Consider the following 26,091-nt stretch of genomic DNA (forward strand, 5'->3'; position numbering starts at 1 on the left):
TAAGTTATAAATGGTCCACAAGAAAATGGCTCAGAATACCTAGTGGTCAGGAGCAATTAATCAAAAGTCAAAGAGAACAAGCAGGAAATACGGTTTGGCCCATATATTAAACGTGCAAAAGTCACAAAAAGGAAAAACAAAAAAGTGACTGATATTTTGTTAGGAGGAACAAAATATAAGGATACATTTAACTAAAAAATTATTCATTCAATTTTTTTTTTAATTTTGATTAAATGGGTCATGGCTATGTAAGAAGTTAATATTCCAGTAAGGTATGTGATGGGAAAGGGTAAGCAGGAATTTACTCTTCCGTAAATCTAAAATTATTTCAATAAAAAATTTAAAAATATAAAAGCAAATGCAATGAAAAATAAAAAATTGATTCTCACCTCTTAGGGGTGAAAATGCTACCTTGGGTATGTAGCAGAATGTCATTCTTAGGAAAAGCAGGCTTACGTAAAAAAGTGTGTCTTTGTATGTGTGTGTATCCACACAGAAGAGATGAAGCAAATGTGAAAAAATGTTCATTGTTGAATGTAAATGGGGGAATACAGGTTTTCATTGCATACTTTTCAAACTGTGCATGTTTGATTTTTTGCAAAGTAAAAAATAGTGAGGAAGGACAAAAAAAATTAGATTCCAAATTGCGCTGTGTTTGAACATGGTCATAAGTGGTTTCTGATAATCTCCACAGTAAGACAAAAATCAAAAAGAAAATAGTTCTACCTAAAAATAGAGACTTTTCAAAGTTTTGGTAATTTATCTTTTGAAAATACAAGAATTCAAAGCATTATGTTCTTAAGTAGGTTGTAAGAGTGAAGTTTCACATGGTGTCTATGTGGGTGTTACATGGGAAGTGAAGAAATTATTCAGCATGAAAAGCTCGCACCTCACCATTTGGTGCAAGCCAAGCCTTGCACATACATATGTTATTTAGAAACAGCTAAGATAATTTCCAATATTTATATTGCTTGAAAATATTTTTCCACTCTCATTTTTGGGAGGAAAAATTGAGGCACTGGAATTTCTGGTGCTTCAGTTAAAAACTTCATGGTGGCTATACTTTTAATTAAATCATTTCTCCAAGGGGTGTGTGTGTGTGTTTTAAACAATATTGTTTTTATAGTGGTAGTTGTCCATGACCATCTACTATAAGAAAAATATGTTTGCAGAGTCTTGTTGAGTATTTACTTTTGCCCATTTTAACTTTTTTGCAATTAAAACCTTTTTTTTTTTTTTTTAATTTCCTAGAACTCACTCCTACAGTTCTAGTTTCGTGAATCATTCTTCCAGGCATGCTTTAGTTGTGAAGTAGAAAGTATTCCATTCATTCAACACGTTACTATTGTGGTCTGATTCTTCCTTTCATTCACGAACTTTAATTCAAATCTGTTACTTTGGAAATATCATAATCAAAGGGAAATAAAATTCATAGAAAATTCACAAATTCATTTGCAAACTGAGTTTCACATTCTTTACACTTACAAGTTTCTTTACAAACTGATTTTTACATTCTTCACTCCTACTTGTGGGTAAAAATTTACCAGTTTGTTTTTTATGTCTTCTTACGTTTGTCAAAATGAAGTGGGAGATTTTCAGAGGACCCAGTAATTGAAAGAAAATTAGTTGACAAAAGAAAGGGAATTGAATAGTCACAAATGACATAACACTTCATTTAGCAGGGGGAGTGGAGAGTGGTAACCTAAATTTAGCAGTTAATTAAATCATATAACAGGGACTAATCTCCCACTGGTTTTATAAGTAATTTCAACTGACTAGGAGACAAACAGTAAATTTTTTGATTCAACTGACAAATTGGAGAGTGCAGTTCATTCTTTGAGTTCATTCAAGGCTTTTCTGTTAAGAAGTTCTTTTCCTAGTAAAGTACAATTTTTTTCTTGCCCATTTGCTTCATTTTGTGTGTTTTCTTCTAATGAGTTTCAGAATGCAGAGTGAAGAAAAAGATACAGGTTTGGTTCTCTTCCGATTAAAATTTGGGCTACAGATACGCATCCGAACACTGAACCACTGTAACGTTTTGCCTTTCTCATCACGGTTTGGTCACTAAGGACACAGTTTATGAAGGGCCCAACGATGTGGAGGCATAATCTTTTTTTCCAGGAAATTTCAGATAAGATACTTGACCTGGGAGAGGCTTTCCTGGAATTGCTAATCCCACAGGAGGCTGACAGAGTACAGGATGTTCTAAAACCACGTTTCACATCAGTCATAGTTAGGGACCACTGCCTTTACTTCTTCCTATGCTTCAGTACCAACTGCTACTTCTAAAATAGGAGCGTATTGACAAAAATACGCCTCCCTGAAAAGGAGATGTAACATAACCAGAGCTATATTTCCATTCAATTTTTCATCTACAGAGGTTGACAAAAATAACCCACCGGAGTCTTTTAAAAATAACAAAGACATAAAAGAATATTGGCCGCCAGAAGGAGGAACCAAGTGAGATGAGGCTGACATTGGAAGTCTGAAGATGCGCTGCCTACGACAACTCACAAATGACAACCGTCACCGCAAACGTGCCGGGAAAACGTGGAGAGCCGCGATAAGCTCACAGATACAACCTGTGAAAGCCCGGGGAAAGGGGAAAGGGAGAGTTCTGGAGTAGCCTGAGACACTCGGGGAGCGCGGCCCTCAGCACTTGGTGGTTTGTGTGCGCAAAGGATGGAGGATGGACCAGGGGTTTCGGTTTGAGTTCTAAGCAGACAGTGCCGCCGGGGAGAATCGGGGAGAAACAGACTTCGGGTCGCAGAAAATCAGGAACTATCTCTAGACATCTTAATTTTGAGACCGTTATTAGAAACCTAAAAGGAGAGACTGACTATTCAGTTAGAGGTACAAGACAGGAGTTCCTTGCGGATATTGAGGGAGAGATTTAATTTTGGAAACCATATAAATGGGTGAGCTCCCCTTAGGAAAAGGCATTATAGGGAAAAAAAGGAAATTATTTTGAATTTTCTTTTTAGAGAATCTTATGATGTGTGGAAAAGTGCAATTTTATTCCTCTTTTTCCGATGCTTACTCATTTTATTTATTCTGACAGCCTTACTGACTCCTTCGGATTTCCAGGACAATGCTGAGTAACAGTGGCTTCAGTAGGCAACCTTGTTTGCACCTAATCTTAAAAACAGACTTTCAATATATGATCATTAATTTTTTTTTCCTATAGGTTATTTTGTAGATAACTTGCTTTAGGTTAAGAAGTTCTTCTATGATTACTTTTGAGCAGAGGGAAGGGATTTTGAATATGGTAGGTGGACAACAAAATTCTATTTTTTTTAAACCTGGGTGGTGGCTATAAGGCTGTTTCTCTTGTAAAAATTGGTTAACTTATATATTTGTTTTATGTGGTTTCTTATATGTTAGATTTTACAATAAAAATATTTTTTAAAATACATTCTTTACTTGCACCTTTCTAATGTCTTTTTCTTTCTTTTTCTCTTTTAGTATTTTGAATGGATGTTGAATTCTCTCTCAAATGCTTTTTTTTATATCCATTGAAATGATGAGAATATCTTCTCCTTTAAAATGATGATCTGTTTCTAGAATAATTTCAACGTGGTGATGATATATTATTTTTTAAATACATTACTTTGTTTTGCTAGTATATTTTATATACTTTTCCAACTAGGTTAATCAATTAAATTGGTCTCTGTCTATCATGTCCCATACTCTGTTTAATGAGTTTTGTATCAAGGCTATAATCTCATAAAAAGAGTTGGGTCTTTCTGTTTCTACTCTCTGGAAGATATGTTCAAGCTGAAAATTACGCACTCTTTGAACGTCCGTAACAAGCTCTTTTGAAAGCTTCAAGCAGATCCCTCACTTACTTTTCCTGGAAGCAAAGACAATGCAGTCTTGTAGGAAGATAAGAAATAGGCTCCTAAGATTCATGACAATCATCACCTTGATAGGTCCTCATCACTCTTGGCTGATGTTCTTTTGAGTATTGTTTTTTTCATTATAACAACCCTGTGGGGTCGTCTCTCTCACCACCCTCACTTCACATATTGAAGAACTCAAGCCTGAGAGACGAAGAGGTCCAAGGCCACGCAGTTCTCCTACAGAGGAACTCAGACCTGACCGAGGCCCCGCCTCACTCCAGCACTAGCGATGTGCATCTCTTTCCTTTGACAAACGTATTATAAAAAGGACAAACTGCCGAAAGGAAGCATTGTTTTCCTATGAACCAATTTGAGTTTATTTTCTTCTAGGAAATCTGTGGTGATTAAAATAATCAAATTATCTGTGACATACATTTTTATTTTACTTGAATCTCACCGTAATGTGTAGTATTGCCGCATACCTGGGCTTATATTCAGAAATCTCTCATTGTAACTATCGTTCAGCTGAGGATTTTGTTCTTTGTAGCTCCAGGCTTCCTATTTTACCACCCTCCCTTGCTGACTGGAGTAAGGGTATCTTTTCTATCCCTGAAATCATGTCCATAGGGACTTTTCTTCTGTGAATCTGATCGAAGTGTAGAAGATTATTTTAATTATACTTATACTATAATAATTCTTATAATAATCCATTCAAATAACAGTGTAACAATTCCATTATTTACTTTAATGAATACCTACAGTCATTTCTGGGGGGAGAAAACAATCCATAAATGGTATAAATGGTAGATCTGCATAAAGTAATAGTTACTAGATTGTACATTGTTTTTGCTTTCTAATATTGTAAATATTTATAAGTTGCATTTTGGAGTTTCTCCTCTTCACCTTTTAAAAAGACTGATTTACTTTTAAAAATATATATTGATTACAGTCATGGTGGAAGTTCTATAATTTAAGGTGAATTGAAGAAGGTAATTAAATTAATGAAAATAAAAATATCTTATTTTATATCTTGTGATAACTGGTGTAATGCTATTTAATAGTCATGACACTATAAGGTCAAAAATATAATGAACATTATCAAATAAATATGATTTCAGATTAAAGCAACTCTTATTTTATTACAAACAATATTGGTTATTTATTGCCACATACCAAATTACTTCAAAACTTAGTGACTTAAAGCAATCAATATCTTATTTCTCAACATTCTGGAGGTCAGCATGATTTCTTGGGTTGGCCGATGGGGAAGCCAGCAGCTAAGGAGCTGGGGTGCCTGGGATGGGGGACCTCACTTTCCATGGGATGTTTCATCCTTGGGAAGACTAAATCGGAATTCTTCACATGCAGTGTCTGGGAAGTGTTCCAATGAGAGGCCAGCAGAGGTTGCATGGCCTTTTAAAGCTTAGTTTTGAAGTCACACAACGTAGCTTTTGTCACAGTACGTTGGTAAAACACAAGTCACAGGACAAGCTGTATTCAAAGGACAGGGGAATAGATTTTGCCTCCTCATGGAATCAGCTGCAGTGTGTAATCACAATGGGACACACACCCGGGGAGCACAGCTCACTGGAGACCATTATTTTAACAACCTACCACACCAACCAGATGACAGCTGATGCACTGCCGTTTGAGGGGTTAAATCCATAATCTTTTTAACCTCATGCTGAGATAGAAAATATACTACATTGGTCTGAGAGGCTCATACATCACCCCAAACTGTTTCTATGGCATTTTAATGAAACTGGGGTGCTTTCATCTTTTTCATAACATAAAAAGAGTTCCTTTGAGATGTTGTAATCACAGCCATAAAAGAATACAGACACTACTAAAAGGAATTTCAGCAGACGCCTTAAATAGGAAATACTGAGATCAACTATTGGGTTAGAATTTTAAAATAGCTCCTGCATTTCAAAGGATTTAGCGAAATAACAGCAAAATAAGAATGTGAAAGAGAATCATTTCAAATAGCTGTTGTAATTTTTTGTTTGTAAACTCAGACTATTTCAGTGTGTTTGATCTACCTGTTGTAAGCACATCAGTGGCTATGCTAAAGAAGGGAAAAAGAACTAAAACTTGCTCTGAAGTTTAGTTACGACACATTCAAAATACACACTGTCTTCCCAGACTACATATTGTTTTAAGATCAATATTCAATACCCATTTACTGCACACCTAATATGTTTCAGAGATTACTGATTTAATCCTCTCTGCGAATTCTAACCAATGGAATAGAGATATCATATTATCATGGCCATTTAACAGGAGAAAAATACTGCGGCCAGAATACTAATTTGCTGAGCTAAATCCTAAGTGGTGGCACTCGAAGTTAAATTTATATTTTAAGAATTTTCACTAGTGCTGTGTCCATTATTACCTTCCTAAAAACGTTATCACAGCATGTCATTATCAGGTATGAAACGTTTGTAAAAATATTCCTTTTCCTAAATAATAATAAAAATTAGGCAGCTTTATTACAAAAGTCTTTTAAATAAATAATCGGCATTTCTCGAATGTTAATTACAAACATAACTGGCAATAGAGGGAATATTTTACATGTATTTTTCCATTTAATTTCAAAACAGCTTCTACAAAGGAAGTAATGTTATTTTTCATTTTTGATGTAGGAAACAGGCTTAAAGAAGCCCTGGCACTATCTGAAACCATTTAAGTCAGAATCACTGATTAGTACTTAAAAAAAAAAATCTTCAAAACAGTTTCTAAAATGCCACCAAAGTTGAGAGTCCTTGCTTTAAGCTGTTTCCTATAGATTTTTAGAGAAAAGTGACATCATTAGTAGCAAGGCTAAAAGATGAGAGACAGAGCAAATTGAATCCCAATCATTTCATGGTTCTCTTGTTATTATTTTAAAATTTCTTAGTGTCTATAATTTTGCATTTAAATATCGTATACTAATAGGTAAGCATTTTAAGATAATGTGAACACATCTGAAGGAAGTACCTTTTGCAAGCACATACTTAAAATGATGTACCTTTTAATGACTTCTGAAGTCTTAGACTATTAAGGTGAAATTTTTTAAAAAAGATTCTTAATATTTGAAAAAAATTGTATAAATTACTAACTGGATCAAAATTAGTTTCTACAGAAGCATTTAAGAAAAAAATAAAGTACCATTTTACTGTTCAATTTTCTAACACTTTAAAGTATGATCTCATGTGAATAATTATTTTAAAAGCAGTGCCTCCTCTATGCAAAATCCACGTCTCTTTTTTAAAAATTTTTTTCAAAGTCTACCCCCAAATTAAATCTATTTAAAACACCTGAATACATTTTAATATATTTCTCTGTTGTGTGGTAAGAATGTATATAAAATACATCTACAGCAAAGTATTATCTATCTATATGTAAACGTTAAGTATAACGTAATAGAAACAATACTTGAAACCTACGTCTGTATGCTGTACACGACCATCATGGCTTATCTATTCATGCTTACTAAGGCATCCAGTGAGTTCAGTTACTAAAATCACCAAGTTTTATAAAAAAAGAAGAGATTCACCACAAAGATTCTCATTTTAAAAGGAATAAGTTCTCTTATAACAAGTAGATGATAAAAAGAAAATCTTTCTGTCCTATAGAAACATGAATAGAAGAAGTTACCACTAACTTCAGAGACATAAGTCTTACAGTCACAACGGGGATTTGACAAAATTTAAAGGATCTCATTCGAGGCCAAACTTACCAGCAAATTTGATATGGAATTTATTTTCAGGCTTTAAGATCTGGACGTACAAAGGGCAATTTGGAGCAAAATCTTTTACAGCCCATGCTCTCAAAATTGTTTGGTGGTCCTGAAATGATAACATCATGAGGTAAGTTGAAACAAGTATAGCATACAAAGCAAAATTCATCAATCAGTGTGTAAAATGGTCACATCCGCAGTTGAAAATGAGACATGATAATAATTCATTGTGAGGTCTTACTTTTAAAGGTAATTATTATTTCTATAAAAGAGAGCAAAAGCATTTAATTCAAGCAGCGCTAATTATCAGCACTTAGAAAATCAGCAGATATTACAATGGAAGTCTCTTGATAAGCTTAAAAATAATTTTCCCAGGAAATACTCGAGGGGCAGAAACCTTCAGAAATGCAGCACACCTGACTGCATGTAATAACAGTTTCCAGGGGGGAAAATAGGGACTTATAATAATTTTAACAACCTTAGAAAGGTTGGTAAAGGGAGAATGGCTGTAGTGACCATATGTGAGGAAAATACATTTCTTACTTATTTATATAACCGAAAAAATAAAAGGATTTTGATTCTGCATGTGCATGCTTATGTGTCTGTGTTGGAAGAAATCAATAACTCTCAGATACAAAAAAAAAAAAAACAAAAAAAGTTTTTCATAAAAGACGCTAAGACTGAGAAAGGTAGTGAAAATCATGCTTAACATGAAATTTTACATAGTGTCACCCCATAAATTATTACTTAATTAACTGAATAAATCAAAGCAAATTGCAGTTGTCCCTCAGTTTCCAGGACTCCCTGTGGATAACAAAATACAAGGATGCTCGAGTCCTTTAAACAAATGGCTAGCACTTGCGTACAATCTATGCACCTCCTCTCATACACTTTAAATCATCTCTAGATTACTTATAATATTTAATGCAATGTAAATGCTATGTAAATAGTTGCCAGGTGGCATCAAATTCAAGTTTGCTTTTTGGAAATTTCAGGAATTTTTTTCCCCCAATATTTCTGAGTTACAGTTGGTTGAATTCTAGGATGCAGAACCCTTGGCTACAAGAAGCTGACCATGTTAGAGAAACATGCCACCCAGTTAGCCAATACATTTTATTTTTTTAATTGAAATACAGCTGATGTACAATATTATATAAGCTATAAGTATAAAACATAACAATTCATAATTTTTAAAGGTTATATTCCATTTATGGTTATTATAAAATATTGGCTATATTTCCCGTGTTGTACAATATATCCTTGTAGCTTATTTTATATATAGCAGTTTGTACCTCTTAATCCCCTACCCCAATATTGCCCCTGCCCTACTTCCCTCTCCCCACTGGGTACCACTAATTTGTTTTTTTGTTATATTCACTACTTTGTTATATTTTTAGATTAAGTGATATCATACAGTATTTGTCTTTCTTTGTCTGACATTTCACTTAGCATAATATCCTTCAAGTCTATCCATGTTGTTGCAAATGGCAAAATATCATTTTTTTAAATAGCTGAGTAGTATTCCATTGTGTTATATGTATGTATACACGTATATACACATCTTCTTTACCCATTCATTTGATGATAGACACTTAGGTTGCTTACATATCTTGACAATTGTGAAAAATGCTGCTACGAACAATGATGTGAATGCAGCTTTTCAAATTAGAGTTTGGGGTTGTTGTTTGTTTGTTTGTTTGTTTTTGATATATACCTAGGCGTGGAATAGCTGGGTCATATGGTAGTTCTATTTCTAGTTTTTTAAGAAATCTCCATACTGTTTTCCACAATGGTTACACCAATTTACATTCCCACCAACAGTGTATAGCGGTTACCTTTTCTTCATATCCTTGCCAACATTTGCTGTCTGTGCTCTTTTTCATCATAGCTATTCTGACAACTGTGAGGTGATAGCTCATTGTGGTTTTGCTTTGTGTTCCCCTAATGATTAGTGTTGTTGAGCAGTTTTTCACGTACTTTTTGACCATCTGCATGTCCTCTAGCCACAGCAGTCAGGCAAGAAAAAGAAATAAAAGGAATCAAAATTGGAAAGAAAGAGGTAAAACTGTCACTCTTTGTAGATGACATAACTCTATACACAGAAAACCCTAAACACACCACCGATAACTACTAGAGCTTATCAGTGAATTTGGCAAAGTTGCAGGGTACAAATTAATATGCAGAAATCTGTTGCTTTTCTATATACTAACAATGAACTATCAGAAGGAGAAATTAAGAAACTAAACCCATTTACCATTGCATCAAAAAGAATAAAATTCCTAGGAGTAAACCAAATAAGGAAGTAATAGACCCATACATGGAAAACTCTTTTTTGATGAAAAGATATTGGGGAAAAAACACAAACAAATGTAAAGATATTCCATGGTCCTGAATTGGAAGAATTAATGTTAAAATGACCACATGACCCAAGGCAATCTATAGATTCAATGCAATCCCTATCAAAATACCGATGACATTTTTCACAGAACCAGAACAAACAACTTTAAAATTTGTATGGAAACACAAAAGACCTCATAAAACCAAAAAAAAATCTTGAGGAAAATCGAAGCTGAAGGAATGAGGTTCCCTGACTTTAGGCTATACTACAAAGCTACAGTAATCAAAACAGTATGGTAATACCCCCCCAACAGACATATAGATCAATAGAACAGAATAGAAAGCCCAGAAGTAAACCCACACATTTATGGTCAACTAATTTATGATAAAGGAGGCAAAGATATACAATGGAGAAAAGAAGGTTTCATCAATAAGCAATGCTGGGGAGACTGGACAGCTACAAGCAAAAGAAAGACATCAGAACAGCCTCCAACACTATATACAAAAATAAACTCAAAGTGAATCCAAGACCTAAATGTAAGACTAGAAACCATAAAACTCTTAGAGGAAAACAAAGGCAGGACACTTTGATGTAAATCAGTATTATCTTGTGGGGTTTTAAAGCCATGGAGATAACTGACGCCTGACAACCCCAGCAGACAGGCCAGCAGAAGAGAAAGCAAAGGGCCTCATTTTAGAAAGTGGTATAATGTTCACTGAATTAGACTATAAAAAGCAAGTGAAGTGTAGGGTAGTCCCTCGGACAGTCACCAAAAAAAATTCAAAAGGCACTTTTAAAAAGCCAATAAGTATATTAACACGAATTCCAAAAAAAAAAGTCAAATTATTTTTTAAAAGAGTAGAAAAGAGGAAATAGGAACAAAAGTCAGTGGGAAAGAAACAGAAAACAATGTGGTTAGACTTACATCCAACCACATGAAGGATGACATGAAATGTTAATGGACCAAACATTCTGAAACATAAAGAAGATCCAAAAAAAGACAAAAAGATTCATCTATAAGCTATAAGAAGAAATGCATTTTAAATATAAAGTTACTGACAGGATAAAAGAAGTAGACAATAATAAGAAAACGACACAATTTAAAAATGGGCAAAAGATCTGAAAAGGCACCTCACCCAAAACCAAGCACGGGTGACAAATAAGCACATGGAAAGATGCTCAACATCCTGTGTCATTAAGAGCTGCAAATTAGGACAATGAAACACCACAACCTACCTACTAGAATGACTCAGATCCAAAGCAGTGACAACACCACTCACTGGTGAGGAGGTGGAGCAGCAGGAAGTCTCATTTATGGCTCGTGGGAATGCAAGACAGCACCGGCACTTTGGAAGACAGTCGCAGCTACTTACAAAACTAAACATATTCTGACCAAACAATCCAGCAATTAAACCCCTTGGCATTTACCCAAATGACTTATCCACACAAAAGCCTGCATTTGAATGTTTACAGTAACTTTATTCATAACTGAATAAAGGACATAACCAAGACGTTCTTCAGTAGGGGACTGAATAAACAAACGTCCAGTCAATGGAATATTTATCAACAATAAAAAGAAATGAGCCGTCAAGCCATGAAAAAACATAGAGGAAACTCAAAGGAAACTCAAATGCATATTGCTAACTGAAAAGAGACAATCTGAAAAGGCTATGTACTGTATGACTCCAACTATATGGTATCTGGAAAAGGTAACAGTAGAAAAAGTAAAAAGTTCGGTGGTTGGTAGGGGCTTGGTGGAGTGGGGGGTGGGGGAGGGGTGAACAGGTGGGGTACAGGAGATTTTTAGGGCAGTGAAACTTTGCTGCATGAAATTGTAATGGCAGATACGTACACATGTGTCAAAAGCCACAGAATGTACAACAGAAAGAGTGAACCCTAATGTAAACTATGAACTTTAGGTAATAATAATTTATCAATATTTGCTCATCAATCGCATCACAAATGTACCACATTAATGCAAGATATTAATAACATGGGAAATTGGGGGGAGGTCACAGACATAAAAACCCTCTATATTTCTGGCTCCATTTTTCTGTAAACCCCAAACTTAAAAAAAAAATCAAGTCTATTAAAAAAGAAGTAAACAGTAAATTTGTAAATAAATTTGCTCTTACTTGTACTTCCTTGCTTTTAACAATGATCTCTCGGGGATTTTAATCCTACTCTGGTTTCTGAGAGCGCACTAATTCTTACTAACGTATAATGGCAAAAACCCGACTGCCTGTCTGAATTCCCAGGTATAACGTATTATCAGAATGTAGCCAGAAATTCTGAGACTCAGCACCAAGTCAACCATAATCAGTTCAAATGTCTCCTTTCTGTCTTCCCCTGTTGAGAGATAGAATCTATTTTGTACTATGCTTCTTGGAGTTAAAATCCTGGATTGTTTTCTAGTGCTTGTTGGCCTGAGTTCCAGTCATTTATTCAGAGCCCTACGTCCCTTAAACAGTGTCTTTTGCTTATTTAAGTCCCTCCCCAGGTTCTGGAGGAATCCGCCCTCAACACCAAACCCCACTCCAGGCTGCCACCCCCCTGAGTCTCCCTGATCTCCTTATTCTCCTTAACAAAGTTATGACCACAGTGTCTCAAGGTATCATAAAACTCACTGACAAATGCCAAATGAGTAATAATTAAAGTCATTCATAAAAAGTTTTGGCTATCTGGAAAGCATGTAACTGAAACCCAGTAATGATCATCTGTCAAGAATTTCCCAAAAGTTATTTCTGGAAGGATTAAAACATGAGTTACACAAGTGACTCCAGCGAGTCTCAGCAAGTTTGAAAGCCACAGTTTAAAATTCTGGAATTTTATGAATTGGTCAGAAAGATCTTTTTGAGACTACGGTAACCATTGGATTGAATAAAAAGCAAAATAAACTTGCAAAACCTCTCTAAAGAATTTAAGGTACATTTAAGTAAGGAATAAAACAATAGAATGATTATATGTTAAAGTGTTTCAATGCCCAAAATGGGTCCACTTAAAATAAAACAAACTTTTATTAAAAAAAAAAAAAGCTTAAATTGTGAAAAATAGCAGAATGTGTCACCCAAAATATGCCTCTTTACATAAGGATTATTTTGAGCTGATTTTTCTTGAAAAAACGTAGACACAAGAGAAGCTCTTAAATCAGAGTAGAATTTTTCCTTTTTTAAGGGAAACTTATATTCAAAAGGGAAATCTCCAATTGTAAGGGTATCTCTTTGTACCGAAAAGGAGGACTGGAAATCACTAGAAACGCTTCATCGACGGAGAAAGCACCAAATGTAAATCTGTGCAACCACCTCGCTGCACTTTCCTTGATGACCTCCCGTAACCAGACTCCCACTGCCAACACCTTTCTTTTGTCTCCTGCTAAAGACAGTGTTCAAGGTGGCTTGGGCCGTTTTGGGGAGATTCACTCAGTTTTCCTGAGTATCTCCCATGCAGGCATGATATATACATGTTATTAAACTTCTGTTTGTTTTGCTCTTGTTAACCTGTCATTTATTACAGGGGTGACAGGGGTGGTGATGGCAGCCACAGAAGCTAGAATGTAGAGGAAAATTATTTTTCCACCCCTGTAATTGCAAACACTTTATTTCAGTTTTTTCACGCTGCCTGGAAGGGTCTTTCAGAGAAACTACTGGCTGAGTGCTCAGTGATTGTCTGCATTCTATTCTAAGATTTCATATATTCAAACTTACATGTAATAATCAGAAAAAAAGAAAGATCTTTGACATTTAAAAGGAAAGCTAACAGCAGAGTATAACTTTTTTTTTCTGAGAGTTACACTCCAAGTGTTTGGAGTTGGATGACGAAGATGGCCTTAAAGCTCCCCGAGGCTTGAATTTCTGATAGGTTCCTTCAAGAACATAGTCCTCTGACCTCCCTTCCCTAAAGCATTTACTTTCACCTCCCAGTCTCTGTGGGGGGAGGGGAGCCTACCTCTCCTAAAGCTCAGTTAGCAGATGACCGGCGTACTCACACTGACCAGCCTCCCCAACCCAGTATTTTCCACCAGCTTCCCCCAGAGCATAAGATTCCTCCAGCCTTTGGTTTCAGGAATTGAATTCAATCCCTCTCCCCTGGGCAACAGCCTTCAGTAAAGTCTTAATTTCCTGTTTAACCCTGTCCAGTAGAATTCTTCTTTGACACAGACAGAGTAGGGTATAAACACGAGGTCTGTGAGCTACCGCCCCATGCTCCTGAGAAGGTTAAATAAAACAGCTAACTTGAGCTTTGGTTTGCTCATCTATAAATTGGAGCTCATAAGAACTTCCTCGCAGGGCTGTGAGAACTACATCACATACGTAATAGGTATAAATATATATAAAAATGGTCTCTGACCTGTAATTGACATTTAAGTGATGGCTAATAAAAGTTAGTTATTTTCTTTTTTTATTTCTAGGAAGAGAGACATCGAAAAATCAATTGTGACCCCAAAAAGCTAAAGGAGCAAAGCACACAGAGTTTGGTTTTTTTCAGAAGCGGATCACTTAGGTAAACACTCATAGGCCTAGTTCAGCTAAGAAAATCAAACTCCTCAGCACTGCCAAGAAAGGCTATCCAGAGGGTAAATTAATGATGACGCGTGTGTTAGAATGACTCGGGGAAGAGACTTAGCTTTGTGCAAGTCTTCAACAGTAGGAGCACATCAGCTGATAGACTGAGTGAACGTCTTAGACGTTCAAAAGTAAAGTGTCTGCACCTTTCAAAACAGATCACAATATAAATTACTAATATTGGTCCAATGACCACAACGTAAGTTACTAATACTGGTCCAATGACCAATATTCAGTCCAAAGTATTTGAAACATTCTTTTCTTATTTGAACACATCTTTCACTTGGTTTGCAGAGCCCCACTCTCTGTTGGCCCTCTTTGTTACTCACTTCTTTTTCTTTGCTGGATCCCTCTCCTCTTCATGACCTCTAAATAACGGGCGGTACCTGGCTTCAGTGCAAACACTCCTCCTTGCTAGTTACATGCAAACTCTATGTGGTTCCCCCCAGTCCTGTGGCTTTAAAATACACCTGTATTAGGACGACTCCCAAATTCACATCTTCAGCTTAAACACTCATTTGAAGCCCAATGTGTGCATGCAGCTACCTGCTTAGTATTTCCAGTTGGGTACCTCACAGACATTTCAAAATCTATATGCTTAACGTGTGGTTGATTTTCTTCCCCAATCTGCTTCTCCTGAATCATTCCAATAATCTGTGTCTCCCCAATCATTCCAATGTCCATAAATGTCAACGTACTATTCCAAGTTCACATGACCCAGGACTGACTCTGTCTTCTCTGTTTTAAAACTCACATCCACTATATCGACGAGTTTCAAAAATGCCCCACAAGTGGCGCTTTCAACATCTCCACTGCGAGGTCACTGGCTGCTCACCGCAGTTACCCTTCTTGGCTTCTAACTGGTCACCCTTCTTCAGTCCTCTCTCTGGTCCCTCCCACATGCACACTTTTCTCTGCACGGCAACCAGTGTGATCTTTTAAAATGTAGGACAGGTCACGGTACCGTCTACACAAATCCTCTATTCAAATCTCTCTTCAACTTCTCTCTCTCCTCTTCCATTTTACTTTAAGGGGCAAGGAGAAACCAGGCTGCTCCTTCAACGCTTTGCCCAGAAATCCCCTCAACCGAAATAGCCAAGTTCATCACTCTCCAATTCTACTTTTTCTCCAACAAAACACAATTCAGCCAAGTCCTCTGCCACTTTATACCGAGGACCATCCTTCCTCCAGTTTCCAATGGCACGTCCCCCACTTCTGTCTGAGACTCGTCGGGAGCACCTTTAACGTTCAGAATTCCAGCAACGTCCTGTTCATGGTGACATACGTATTTTTCAAGACAGTATGCACTTTTTCTACACATGCCTCTTTTCTTTCTGAACCTTCCCAATTCACCATTAGTGTCTGTAGTTCTACCAGAAAGGTCTTCAAAGCAATCTAAGCTTGTTCAATCATTCACCAAAAAACTTTTCTACCGGCTACCCATTGGTCGACTCTAAAGCCCCTCCCATATTTTTAGGTATTCGTTACAGCAGCATTCTGCTTCTAGAACTAAGGCTACCATAACAAACTACCACGAAGCAGGAGGCTTACACAACAACAACAGCAACAACAACAACAACAACAACAACATGTACTGCCTGACAATTCTCAAGGCAAGAATTCCAAAATCACAGCATTAACAGGGTGGATTCCTCTGGAGGGCTGTGAGGGGATGTGTTCCAGGCTTCTGTCTGTGGCTTGAAGATAGCTTAGTTCTGCTGATATAACACTGTTTCTCTCTGTTTGTCTCCAAATTTCCCCTTCTTGTGAGGACACGAGTCATCCTGGATTAAAGCCAACGCTAATGAACTTGTTTTAACTTGATTATCTCTGCATGATCAGGTCTGATCTACTAGGGGTTAGGACTTCAAGATAACAATTTGGAGGGCAGGGAACACAATCCAACCCAAACGAGCTCGTAATTTAGCAGTGGGTGCTGGCTCTGTAGTTAGGGAGAAGCATCAAGAATGAAGTGATAAAGCATCCCAAGAAAAGTACCTTGGGTGTCATTGATATTTAAAGTGTTACAAAGAAATAAGTATCTTTAAAAGAAAGTTAAAAAAAAATAGCCTAAGAATTAAGAATAGTACAAAGGGTGAGGACACAAAAGCAACTGGAGAAGAGAATGACATTAAGGAGAAAAAAGGTGCCAATGATAATCGAACAAAATAGGGCAAACGAGTAAGATAAAAATAAAAAGTGATCTTTACCAGGGGACATTTGGTATTCTTGGAAAGAAGAGCTTCAGTGATACGGATGGAGTGTAAGTTGAAATGGGGAGTCTAAGGAGGTCATAAGTTTGAAACAGTGAGTGTTGCTTTCTTCAAGAAGTTGGACAAGAAGAGAAGAAAGAAAGGGTAATACCTGTGGGAAGAAAAGTAGTTTGAAGGAACAGGTACCATAAACATATTCTAATGAAATAAGAACACGCTGTTGTTTGATGTGTTCTCTATTTTAATAATTAACGAGCTTTATATGGAAACTGGAAAAAATATTGCAGTGCATTGTATATATGAATTTACATACAACATAATGTATATGTGCAGTCAAACTGTAATAATTCTACCTAATAAAACAGAAAAAGAAAAAAATTTAGTGAGCTTTATGATTATACTTTAAGTTAATCTTTCAAATTTTTTCATTAATGATTCAATCTAGAAGGTCAACCTTCCCTAACATTTCATAAGCCTCCTCCCCATTGTCCTCTCCTAAGTCCTCATCACTATCTAGCCTTCTGCTCATGGACTTACTTAATTAGCACACTGACTGCCACTCCTGCTCGCAGGTCAGCTCCGCGAGGGCAGCGGCTTACGGAGCCGCCATGTTCATCAACGCACCTTCATTTGGTTCATCAGTGCTTGGACCACAGAACAGACAATAAATACTCAGTGAACGAATTAACAGTTAGACGTGGTGCTAGTGTTATACGAGGCACTTTTTTTTCTTGTGTAAAACGCCACACTCAGGTCAAAGAAGGATACAAAGGATCCTGCTTTGAAGACTGTCAATTAACCCCATACATAAGGGAAGCCAAATGGACTAAGACATATAAACTATATGTAAAAATGTAAATAATAAATCTACATAAGATAGAATAATAAGTGTAAATGGCAAATCTACAATAAACAGTAACCAAAACTACATAATGAATGGTAACAGATACCTACAAAGTACAGCTGATTTTAAAAATTTGGCAGGGGATGGAGGGCAGGAAACAACACAACAAAGGAACAGGAAAATGTAACCAAAGTGATCGCTGGCTCTTCAGTGAACTGTGAGCACACAATCACAAAATTCTAAATGTTTACTGAGTTCAATATTTAGAGTCTATCAACAGATAACAGCAGAAGATTTAGTGTTGGTTACAGGACAAAAGGTAAATGGTACCGTCTTCAATGCAAAAATGAAAATACAAAAGACCAAAATGGGATAATGGAAAATTGGGAATGAAAGCTGAAGGAAATTAGAGGGAAATAAAAGTCATTTTCTTACAACAGAGATACAAAATATATGATCAACAATTTAATGAACTGAAGTAAATGCATTCTTTTAAGGGACAGATGAAGGATGAGAACAGACAATTAATGCCTGAAATGTTATTCTGATCAGAATTTCGAACACTGGAACCACTTTTATTGACAAATGTGTAACCCCCTTGACCCAGAAGCTGTTATCACCGAGAGAAGCAGTTGGCTACAAAAGAAGACGTATTGGAACTGAACTGACCTGGGCAGAATCCAGGCTCTGCCACTCTGGGAAGTCTAGTTAACAACTCTGACCTATAAAACATTTGTTCTCTCGTTTGTCAAACAATAGTGAGGAGGAAATGACATAAATACACAAAACGCCCGACCATATGAAAGCTACTCACTAAATGTCAAATCTGCTTGATTCCTTTTTCATCTGTTTTATTAAATGCCCTTGAAAAACTGAGCTAAACTGTGTATACCAGCGACAGCAATATTGACTAAAATGCCAATCCTATAGAAACATGCAAGATTTGTGTAGAAAATTAGCATTACAATATTAGAACATTTTAAAATGTTATCTTCTTAAGGAAAAACTGGACATTTTCTTTAAAAAGCAGGTATCGCAGGCTTCCTTCTTTTCAGTTTCCCGTCTTCTGATTAGAGGTCGGTGATGACTTTGGTGAGATCAATATTCAGCGTTCACATTATCGTGACTATTCTTCATAGTGAACACTGGTGAATGCTACAATGGTATTTGCAATCTTGAACGCCCTCTTTTCCTCTGGAGGCAGTAACTGTCACTTCTGGCATTTGCTTGATGTTTTCCTCACTCATCGCTGATTCAGCATCTGCCGTATCAGTTTGCTAGGGCTGCTGTAATAAGGCGCTCCAGGGTGTGTGGCTCATTAAGCACCAGAAATTCATGCTGCTTTAGTTCCGGAGGCTTGAAGTCCAAGATCAAAGTGCCGGCAGAGTTCGTTTCCTCTGAGGACCCTCTCCCTCTCCCCTTGGCTTGCGGACGCTGCCTATTGGCGGCTCACACACACCCCTGGTGTCTCTCTGGCACCCTAATCGCCTCTCCCTATAAAGAAGCCAGTCAGACTGAACTAGGGCCCACCCTAATGACCTCGTGTTAACTTAGTTACTGTTCTAAAGGCCCTATCTTCAGATACAGTCGCATTCCGAGCTATGACCTAGGGTGGGGGTGGGGAGACGGGGCTTCAATGAGTCCGAGGGGGACACAGTGCAGCCCCCCTCTGCCCAGAGGTGGCAGCTGGTTCTCCTTACTTTCGACCACATCAGGAACACTGATCCCATCTTTCTCCAGAAGCGGCCCTGCCTTCTGGCACTCAGAGTCTTCGCTCAGCTGTTGTCCTGGAACCTGCTTTGATCCAGACCCGGGAACCCCCACTGCCTCCCCTGAGCTGTCTTCACCCACCCCCTGGTTTTGATGAAAAGCACCTCCCGGCAGCTTCCTGAGAACGGTGTGTCTCTGAACGTCTTTAATATCTGTAAATGTCTATCTTCCCACTTGACAAATTTTGCCAGGATACAGAATTCCAAGTGGAAAAGCATTTCCCCTCAGAATCTTGAAAGCACTGACCCACTGCCTTTGGGTTTTACTGCTAAGTCCGAAAACCTCATCCTCCATCCTTGGTTATGAATGTTTTCTTCTTCTACTTTACCTTCTCTTCATTTCATTCTTTTCTTTGTCTTTCTTCATCTTATCCCAGTCTCTCAAACAGTAGGTCTTTTTGAGTCATTATCCTGTCATAAGTGGGCCTTCGCACTTTGACAATTTTTAGGCTGAGAGATCTGATTGCATCATATCTCTGGTAATAATTTCTCCCATCATTTTCCAGATCCCCTTCCTTAAATTCTTACTATATGGATATTGTTTCTTCCTGAATAACCCCTTCAATTTTCTCATGTTTTGACTCCCTATTTCTATTATTTAGTTTTATTGGTCATTTTATTATTCTGCATTCTTTCAACGTCCTTAGATTTATCTTCTAAACCTTATATTTAATTTTACATTTGTTACCCTGTATTTAATTTTCAGAGCTCCTTTCGGTTCACTGACTCTTTCTTGTTTTTTTTGTTTTGTTCTATAGCCATTATTCTGGTTTTATATATGTACACTCTTCTCATCTTCTCAATTACTAAATTGCTAAAAATAGGAGATTTATTATGCATCTGCTTTCCAGCTTCCAAACTTGTATTAGCGTCATCTCATCTGCCATCTCCTGTGCCCTCAGGAGTGAAGTCTTTTATTCATTTCCTGTCCATCTAGTAGAGCGTCAGGAGGAAATGGAATGCATTTGTTTAACTGAAAGCTCATATGTTCACATTGTAAAAGGTACTCTAAAAGATATTGTGTGTTTATTTCCTAATGTTTACACCTCCCACCCCTTACATAGACACCGGAGGACTGCAAGTATCTGGAAACCAAGTTACCACTTGAGGGACACAAGATTCACAATTGCAAAAGTTAAATAATTACAGAAACATAAGGTAGAAGATGTTCCGTTCAAGTTCACTGACTCTGGGAATATGTTTGGAGCACCTAACGTGCCGGCTCAGTTGAAACAGTTCTTCATTGGACTGAGGAAAGTCTGCTCTGAATTAAGACAGTGGTTGTGCAAGAGGGAACACATGAATTTGAAAACATACATATTTTAAAGAGAGATATATTACAAATTTTGCAATCACTGGTTTGGTCTCTGCCCTTGAATCTGTTTGTTGAAAGTACCCTAAACTGGGTGGCTTAATGGAAATTTATTGTCTCAATGTCCTGGAGGCCAGAAGTCTAAAATCAAGGTGTTGTAAGGCTAGTTCCTTCTGAGGGCTGTGAGGGAAGGATGCGTTCCTGGCCCCTCTCCTTGTTTAAGGAAGACGGTCCCAATGTACACATGCCATCCTCTCTGTTATTTGACTGTCACCAAATTTCCCCATTTTACAAGGACACTACTCATATGGGATTAAGGTCTACTCTAATAAACTCAGTATAACTTGATTATCTCTGTTAAGACCTTATTGCCAAGAAAGTACACATGATGAGGTACTGGACGTTTGGACTTCAGCATAGGAGATCTTGAGGAACACAACTCAACCCATAACAGTCCCTTTCAAATGAAGGATGAGTAAGTGGGTTTAAAAGTGAGTAAAAAGTTTAGGTAAATTTGAGCAAGGACAACACAAAGCCTGCCACATTCAGGACTTGCAGTCCTAAAGGAAGGTAATAGAGAATGCTTATTAAATGCCCCAGAAAAGTGCCAATCACATCCCTAAGAGACCCATACATACTCTGCCTTTCCCCAGTCACCTCAGAAGCCACAAAGGTTCTCATCTGTGCACCACACGTATGACCAGAGATGGACTGACTCACTGGCTTAGAAACACAGGCGTTAATAGTACATATTCAATGTAAAATAGTAAAGTACTTTTTAAAAAGCAATAAAATGAAAATGCAGTTTAAAAAGGAGAAGGCATAATTTGGTAAATTATACCATTTAATTTAATTGCAAGTTTATAGAACTTTAGACCTAAAAAGTACATCACGGAGAGCAGATAAGTGAAAGATGGCCAAAGTAGGAGCAGCTTCCACATCACCTGGGGAGCTTTCAAAAATACACAGACTGTCAAGCCTCACCCCGTATATCCTGAATAGAACTTTCCCAAATGCACATTTTATTCTTAGAAACTCTCCAACCGATTGATGCAAACTGCCTGGTCCATCTGCCTTGTTTTTGAGTTGCGGAAACTGAGATCATTCTAACAAAATTACATAGCATAGGATATATTTAATTAAAAATGATCGAGTTCTGTCTATACATGACTCATTTCATTTTGATCAACAGAAACCCCAAGGATTAGTAGAAACTACTTCAAGAAGACTTTTGTGCACATGGTCAGCGATGGAACTATTCTTCTATTACAGTAAGACAGCTGAGACACTTGCTTCCCTTTAGTAAAATTTTCAGGTCACTAATATTGAATGTTGGCAAACTAACAAAAAAAAAAAAAAAAGAAAAGAAAAAGAAATCTAAGAAGAAAAGCACAATTTCCTAAAAGAGCTTTTAGAAACTTACAGATGACGTCCTGTCTACTTCACAGCGGCTGCTCAGAATGAAACAGGCCTCGGCATCGTCCATCCTAAAAGCAGATGAGAAAACAGAATCATGGCACACTGGCACGGCTCGCATCATCTGAAACACAGGATGCCAGCTCATGCAAGGTACACGTAAACCACGAACAGCCTTAATCTTGAGTGAAGGCTGGATTTCTAGCAGATCATGGCTGTATTTGACTCTGAACAAAATAACTTGTTGAACTGGTGATAGAACTCAACAGTTTATAATGATAGGAGTTGAAAAAGCCAAGTTTTATTTTCTCTTTTATCATAAAATATGTATTTTTTTCGTATATGTGGTTTGTGTAAATGAAGGGAGCTGTATTAGCCTTTCGTTTTGACTGATTGCGTTTTGGCTGCAAGGCCTCAATAAAAGTAAAAGAGAGGAAACAAAGTTGCTCAGTACATTTATATTTCCTAGAGATGAATCGTCCTCTTGCTCCAAACCCCTGCCCTTCATGCTAAAGTTCTACATTTCTTCAATGTACTAAACAGTAAGCCCGTTTCAGTGCTTGATAAATAGTGTTCTAAAAACACAGAACTGTCTGTTTTCAAAAGGAGACATTATTTATCTTTCTGGTTCATCCTGATAAGAGAAATTTTTCTCCAAAATATTTTCTATGGAGAAAAAAGATGAAAGTCCTTGGAATTAGACCAAACCAAACAGTTCTGGGAAAATGTGAAGCAGCCACGGTTATTAAGATAATACGAACATTGTACAACATTTTCTACACATCATCTTCAACAGAGTATTTCAGAACTCATGCAACGGACCTTTGGAACTGGCCTGGAGAAAGCTACTCCCTGTTTCTTGCGTGGGGAAGTGTGTTGAAGAATGTATTTGTTAACGGTAAGTCCCAAATCTTTATGTGATATTAGGATAAGAAACGAACATAAAAATGGATACTCTGTGCCTCTACCCTCTTTTTTAACCCAGCTTTTTGAGAATTACGACCTCTACGACCCTATGACCTCTTAATTATCCACACTCTCCTGTTTCATTCCTTCGGAGGAATGCTTCTTGTAAATGTGACTGATTTTGCTAAGAAACCATTATTAATACTATTCACACTAAACAAGTTGTGCTAATCCTAGGCAGTAACTAGCTAAGATACGAATGGCTAAATCTTAATAGCTTAGGTTAACTTATTAGGTAGTCAAAAGCCTTCATTTATCACACAAACTCATGTTGAGCATAATATGAGCACCACCCATTCTTATCCTGTGAAGAACTCGACTCATTACAATAAATAAGCATACTGATTATCTATGCAGATGAAAATAAAGATCCAAATTATATTAGTGTCCATGCAACTATTTCTTTCCAGGTCCCAAGTAATGAGGACGGATGGCAAGCAGCTAGCAGACACCCAGCGCTGTGTTTGGCGTGTGGCCCCGGGAGAACGTGACCCACTACAGCACTGTGACGGGCACACTGAGCACACGGGAAGCGTTAATCCACCACGAACACTAACAGCCTCTCAAAGACCTCTCACTTTCCAGTTATGTGCTATTCATTATATTCTGATAACTGCTACTGAATTTTTTGTTTCGGAGGTTATTAAGTTATTTTTAAAATCGCAGTTAAATTGACCTATTACGTAAATCAAAAGTAATGTCAACTTTTCTGTCATGGGCTATCTAGTCATCTTTTGCAGGATTAAGCAGCAAAAGGAGTTTGGGAATTTTCTTCCGTTCGTTTCCTCCCCCACATACACACAAACACAAACACAGAGAACATGCACCCGGGCGCACACTAACTCACGTACTCAGGCCATCTGGAAAAAAGCAAAACAATGACGAAGATAAAACACTTGTGCTAGGAAATTCATGGAAGAGACCTTTACATCTAAAAGAGTGTGTGGGACAACTCAAGGATAAACACGAAGGCATGTTTAAAACTTGAAAAGCAAAAGAAAACATCGAGCGAGGCCACCTCTGCTAGGGATCTCGTCTGGCTTCTGAAACTAAGGGTGTTGTTTTGCAGACGCCCCGATTCCCTCGTGTCTACAGTCTAACCAGCCACACTCTCGCTCGGCTCCTGTGGAGGGGCCCCCGTTGACCTGTGACAAACGTGTAAGACTATGCCACCTTTAGGCTGGGTGGGCTGGCACCTGTGCCACGAGAAGAGAGCAACTGAGACCTCTGAGCCCTTTCCAAGACCTCCAGCCCCCAGAGAGTCTTTCATCTCAGACGCCATGCAACACAAATGTTACCTGCCCAGTGCACAATATGAACTCTTTAAAATGTAAACCCTGATTCAAACTGCTATGGCATTTCATATAACGTTCAGCCCAAGATTTTTATTTGCAGAATATACACAGTATCCAGGGACTTGGAGACGACTCTGGCAGTGAGACTGGATAGCTCAGCTCACCCCCAATAGCTTGGAATCATTACACCAGGCATGGAGAACGAGGAGCAGATATGCTGATTTCCTATTTTTAACCTTTCAATTTAATCGGCAGTGGGGCTAACGCACAAGTTCGTATTCAAAAATACTGAAACACATCCTGCAACACTGAAAATTGCTATGATTTGGAAGAGAGAAAAAATATGAAAACACTGCAAGATGGAAGACAGAGCTACTTACTTTGCTCTCAAAAGATCCTGATCTTTCAGGGCTGAACCTTGAAGGTAGATAACTCTTTGCGACCACATTGGAATCTGAAGTACTCTCCGAACCTGCACATCCATCTCAGTAGGACACAGAATCACCACATAATAATCCTATTCCAAACACAGTGAGCCAAGGGGTAGAAACAATAATGCTTCGTTTTACACCAGGTAGGCAAAGAGAGTATCTAAGAACATCTTGAAATAAGATAAAATAGAAATGAACTCCTGCTAACAAATAAAAGTTGGCATTTAAAACCTGGGCATATGTTAAATACCACGCCACTGCAATAAGCATAAAAGACATGTAAAAATCTCACAAGCAATGGACTCAGGCTGGAATTCTTCAATCTTGTTAGTACCATGAAGAGGAGGCAATCAGCACTTAGACTCAACACACGTTTCCAGCCTGTGAAGTTTTCAGTTATGATTTCAGGCTGATTCTAAAGTATAAATTGCATTCCAGGCAGAAGTGCTGAAGGATCCATTCATACATCAGATTGTTACTTTTAGAATAAAAACTCTGATGGTGATGTATATTATTGTAAACTGATCACAGTGGAAACATTTCTGATGAATATCTGAATAGAAAATGACTCACAAACCTATTGAAAATACAGACAAAGCATACAAAAATGTTTGAGATCAAAATAGTTCAAAATAATGGTCCTTGGGGGAAAATACAAAGTTACTCTTAGTGACAAAATGGTATAAAACAACTGATCTACAGGAATTCAAATGATCTGATAACAGTCACCACTTTATCAGTCTAAAATACATCCAGTGACAATTGCTGGACTTTGAAGAATTCTCCATATTAATGTTAGACAAAATAAATCACTAGGGATCAAAATTTGGGGGGATCAAATTTTCCCCAAAATAGAGTTCCTTTGTGGGTTATAACAAGCATCCAAAATTATTTAATATTAATAATAACATACCCAACAAATAAATATGTAGTTCCTCCAAAACATGCAAACTGATTTATACAAAAACAAAAGAATGCATTACATAAGTATCACTTCGATTTTTTAAATTTTTTTTTTAAATTTTTTTAATGAAGGGAGGTAATTAGATTTATTTATTTAGTAGAGGTACTGGGAATTGAACCCAGGACCTCATGCATGCTAGGCATGCACTCTACCACTGAGCTATACCCTCCCCCCACTTAGATATTTTTAAATCCAAAAAACAGTATTTAAAAAGTGCTCTAAAATATTCATGGAAAAAATTCTCTTTATATGAGTGAGAGATAATTAGATGTACTTAGTACTGTCTTGACCTCAGGACTGTCCAGCCTGTTGACACAGATTTCTCGAGGAAATACAAGAAACTCAGGTAGCTCTTTGCCGTCTGTGCTGCGCTAAGTGCATTAGGCAGGAAAGGAGGTCACCTGCATCTGCCCCGGCG

At 37.4% G+C, this 26,091-nt stretch overlaps 1 protein-coding gene across 2 annotated transcripts in view; it reads right to left on the reverse strand.

The window, feature by feature from the left end:
• KCNT2 (potassium sodium-activated channel subfamily T member 2) overlaps positions 1–26,091 on the reverse strand; it is a 284,885-nt gene that overhangs the window by 114,930 nt on the left and 143,864 nt on the right. For both annotated transcript variants that reach the window (XM_006193725.3, XM_006193726.3), the window contains exons 11-13: positions 24,659–24,795; positions 22,025–22,088; positions 7,564–7,672 (exon numbers count right to left, since the gene is read on the reverse strand). In XM_006193725.3, coding sequence (XP_006193787.1) covers positions 7,564–7,672; positions 22,025–22,088; positions 24,659–24,795 — 310 coding nt within the window. The remainder of the gene's footprint in view (positions 1–7,563; positions 7,673–22,024; positions 22,089–24,658; positions 24,796–26,091) is intronic.

This window comes from Camelus ferus, chromosome 23, assembly GCF_009834535.1.
Source record: "Camelus ferus isolate YT-003-E chromosome 23, BCGSAC_Cfer_1.0, whole genome shotgun sequence".
Classification (NCBI taxonomy): Eukaryota; Metazoa; Chordata; class Mammalia; order Artiodactyla; family Camelidae; genus Camelus; species Camelus ferus.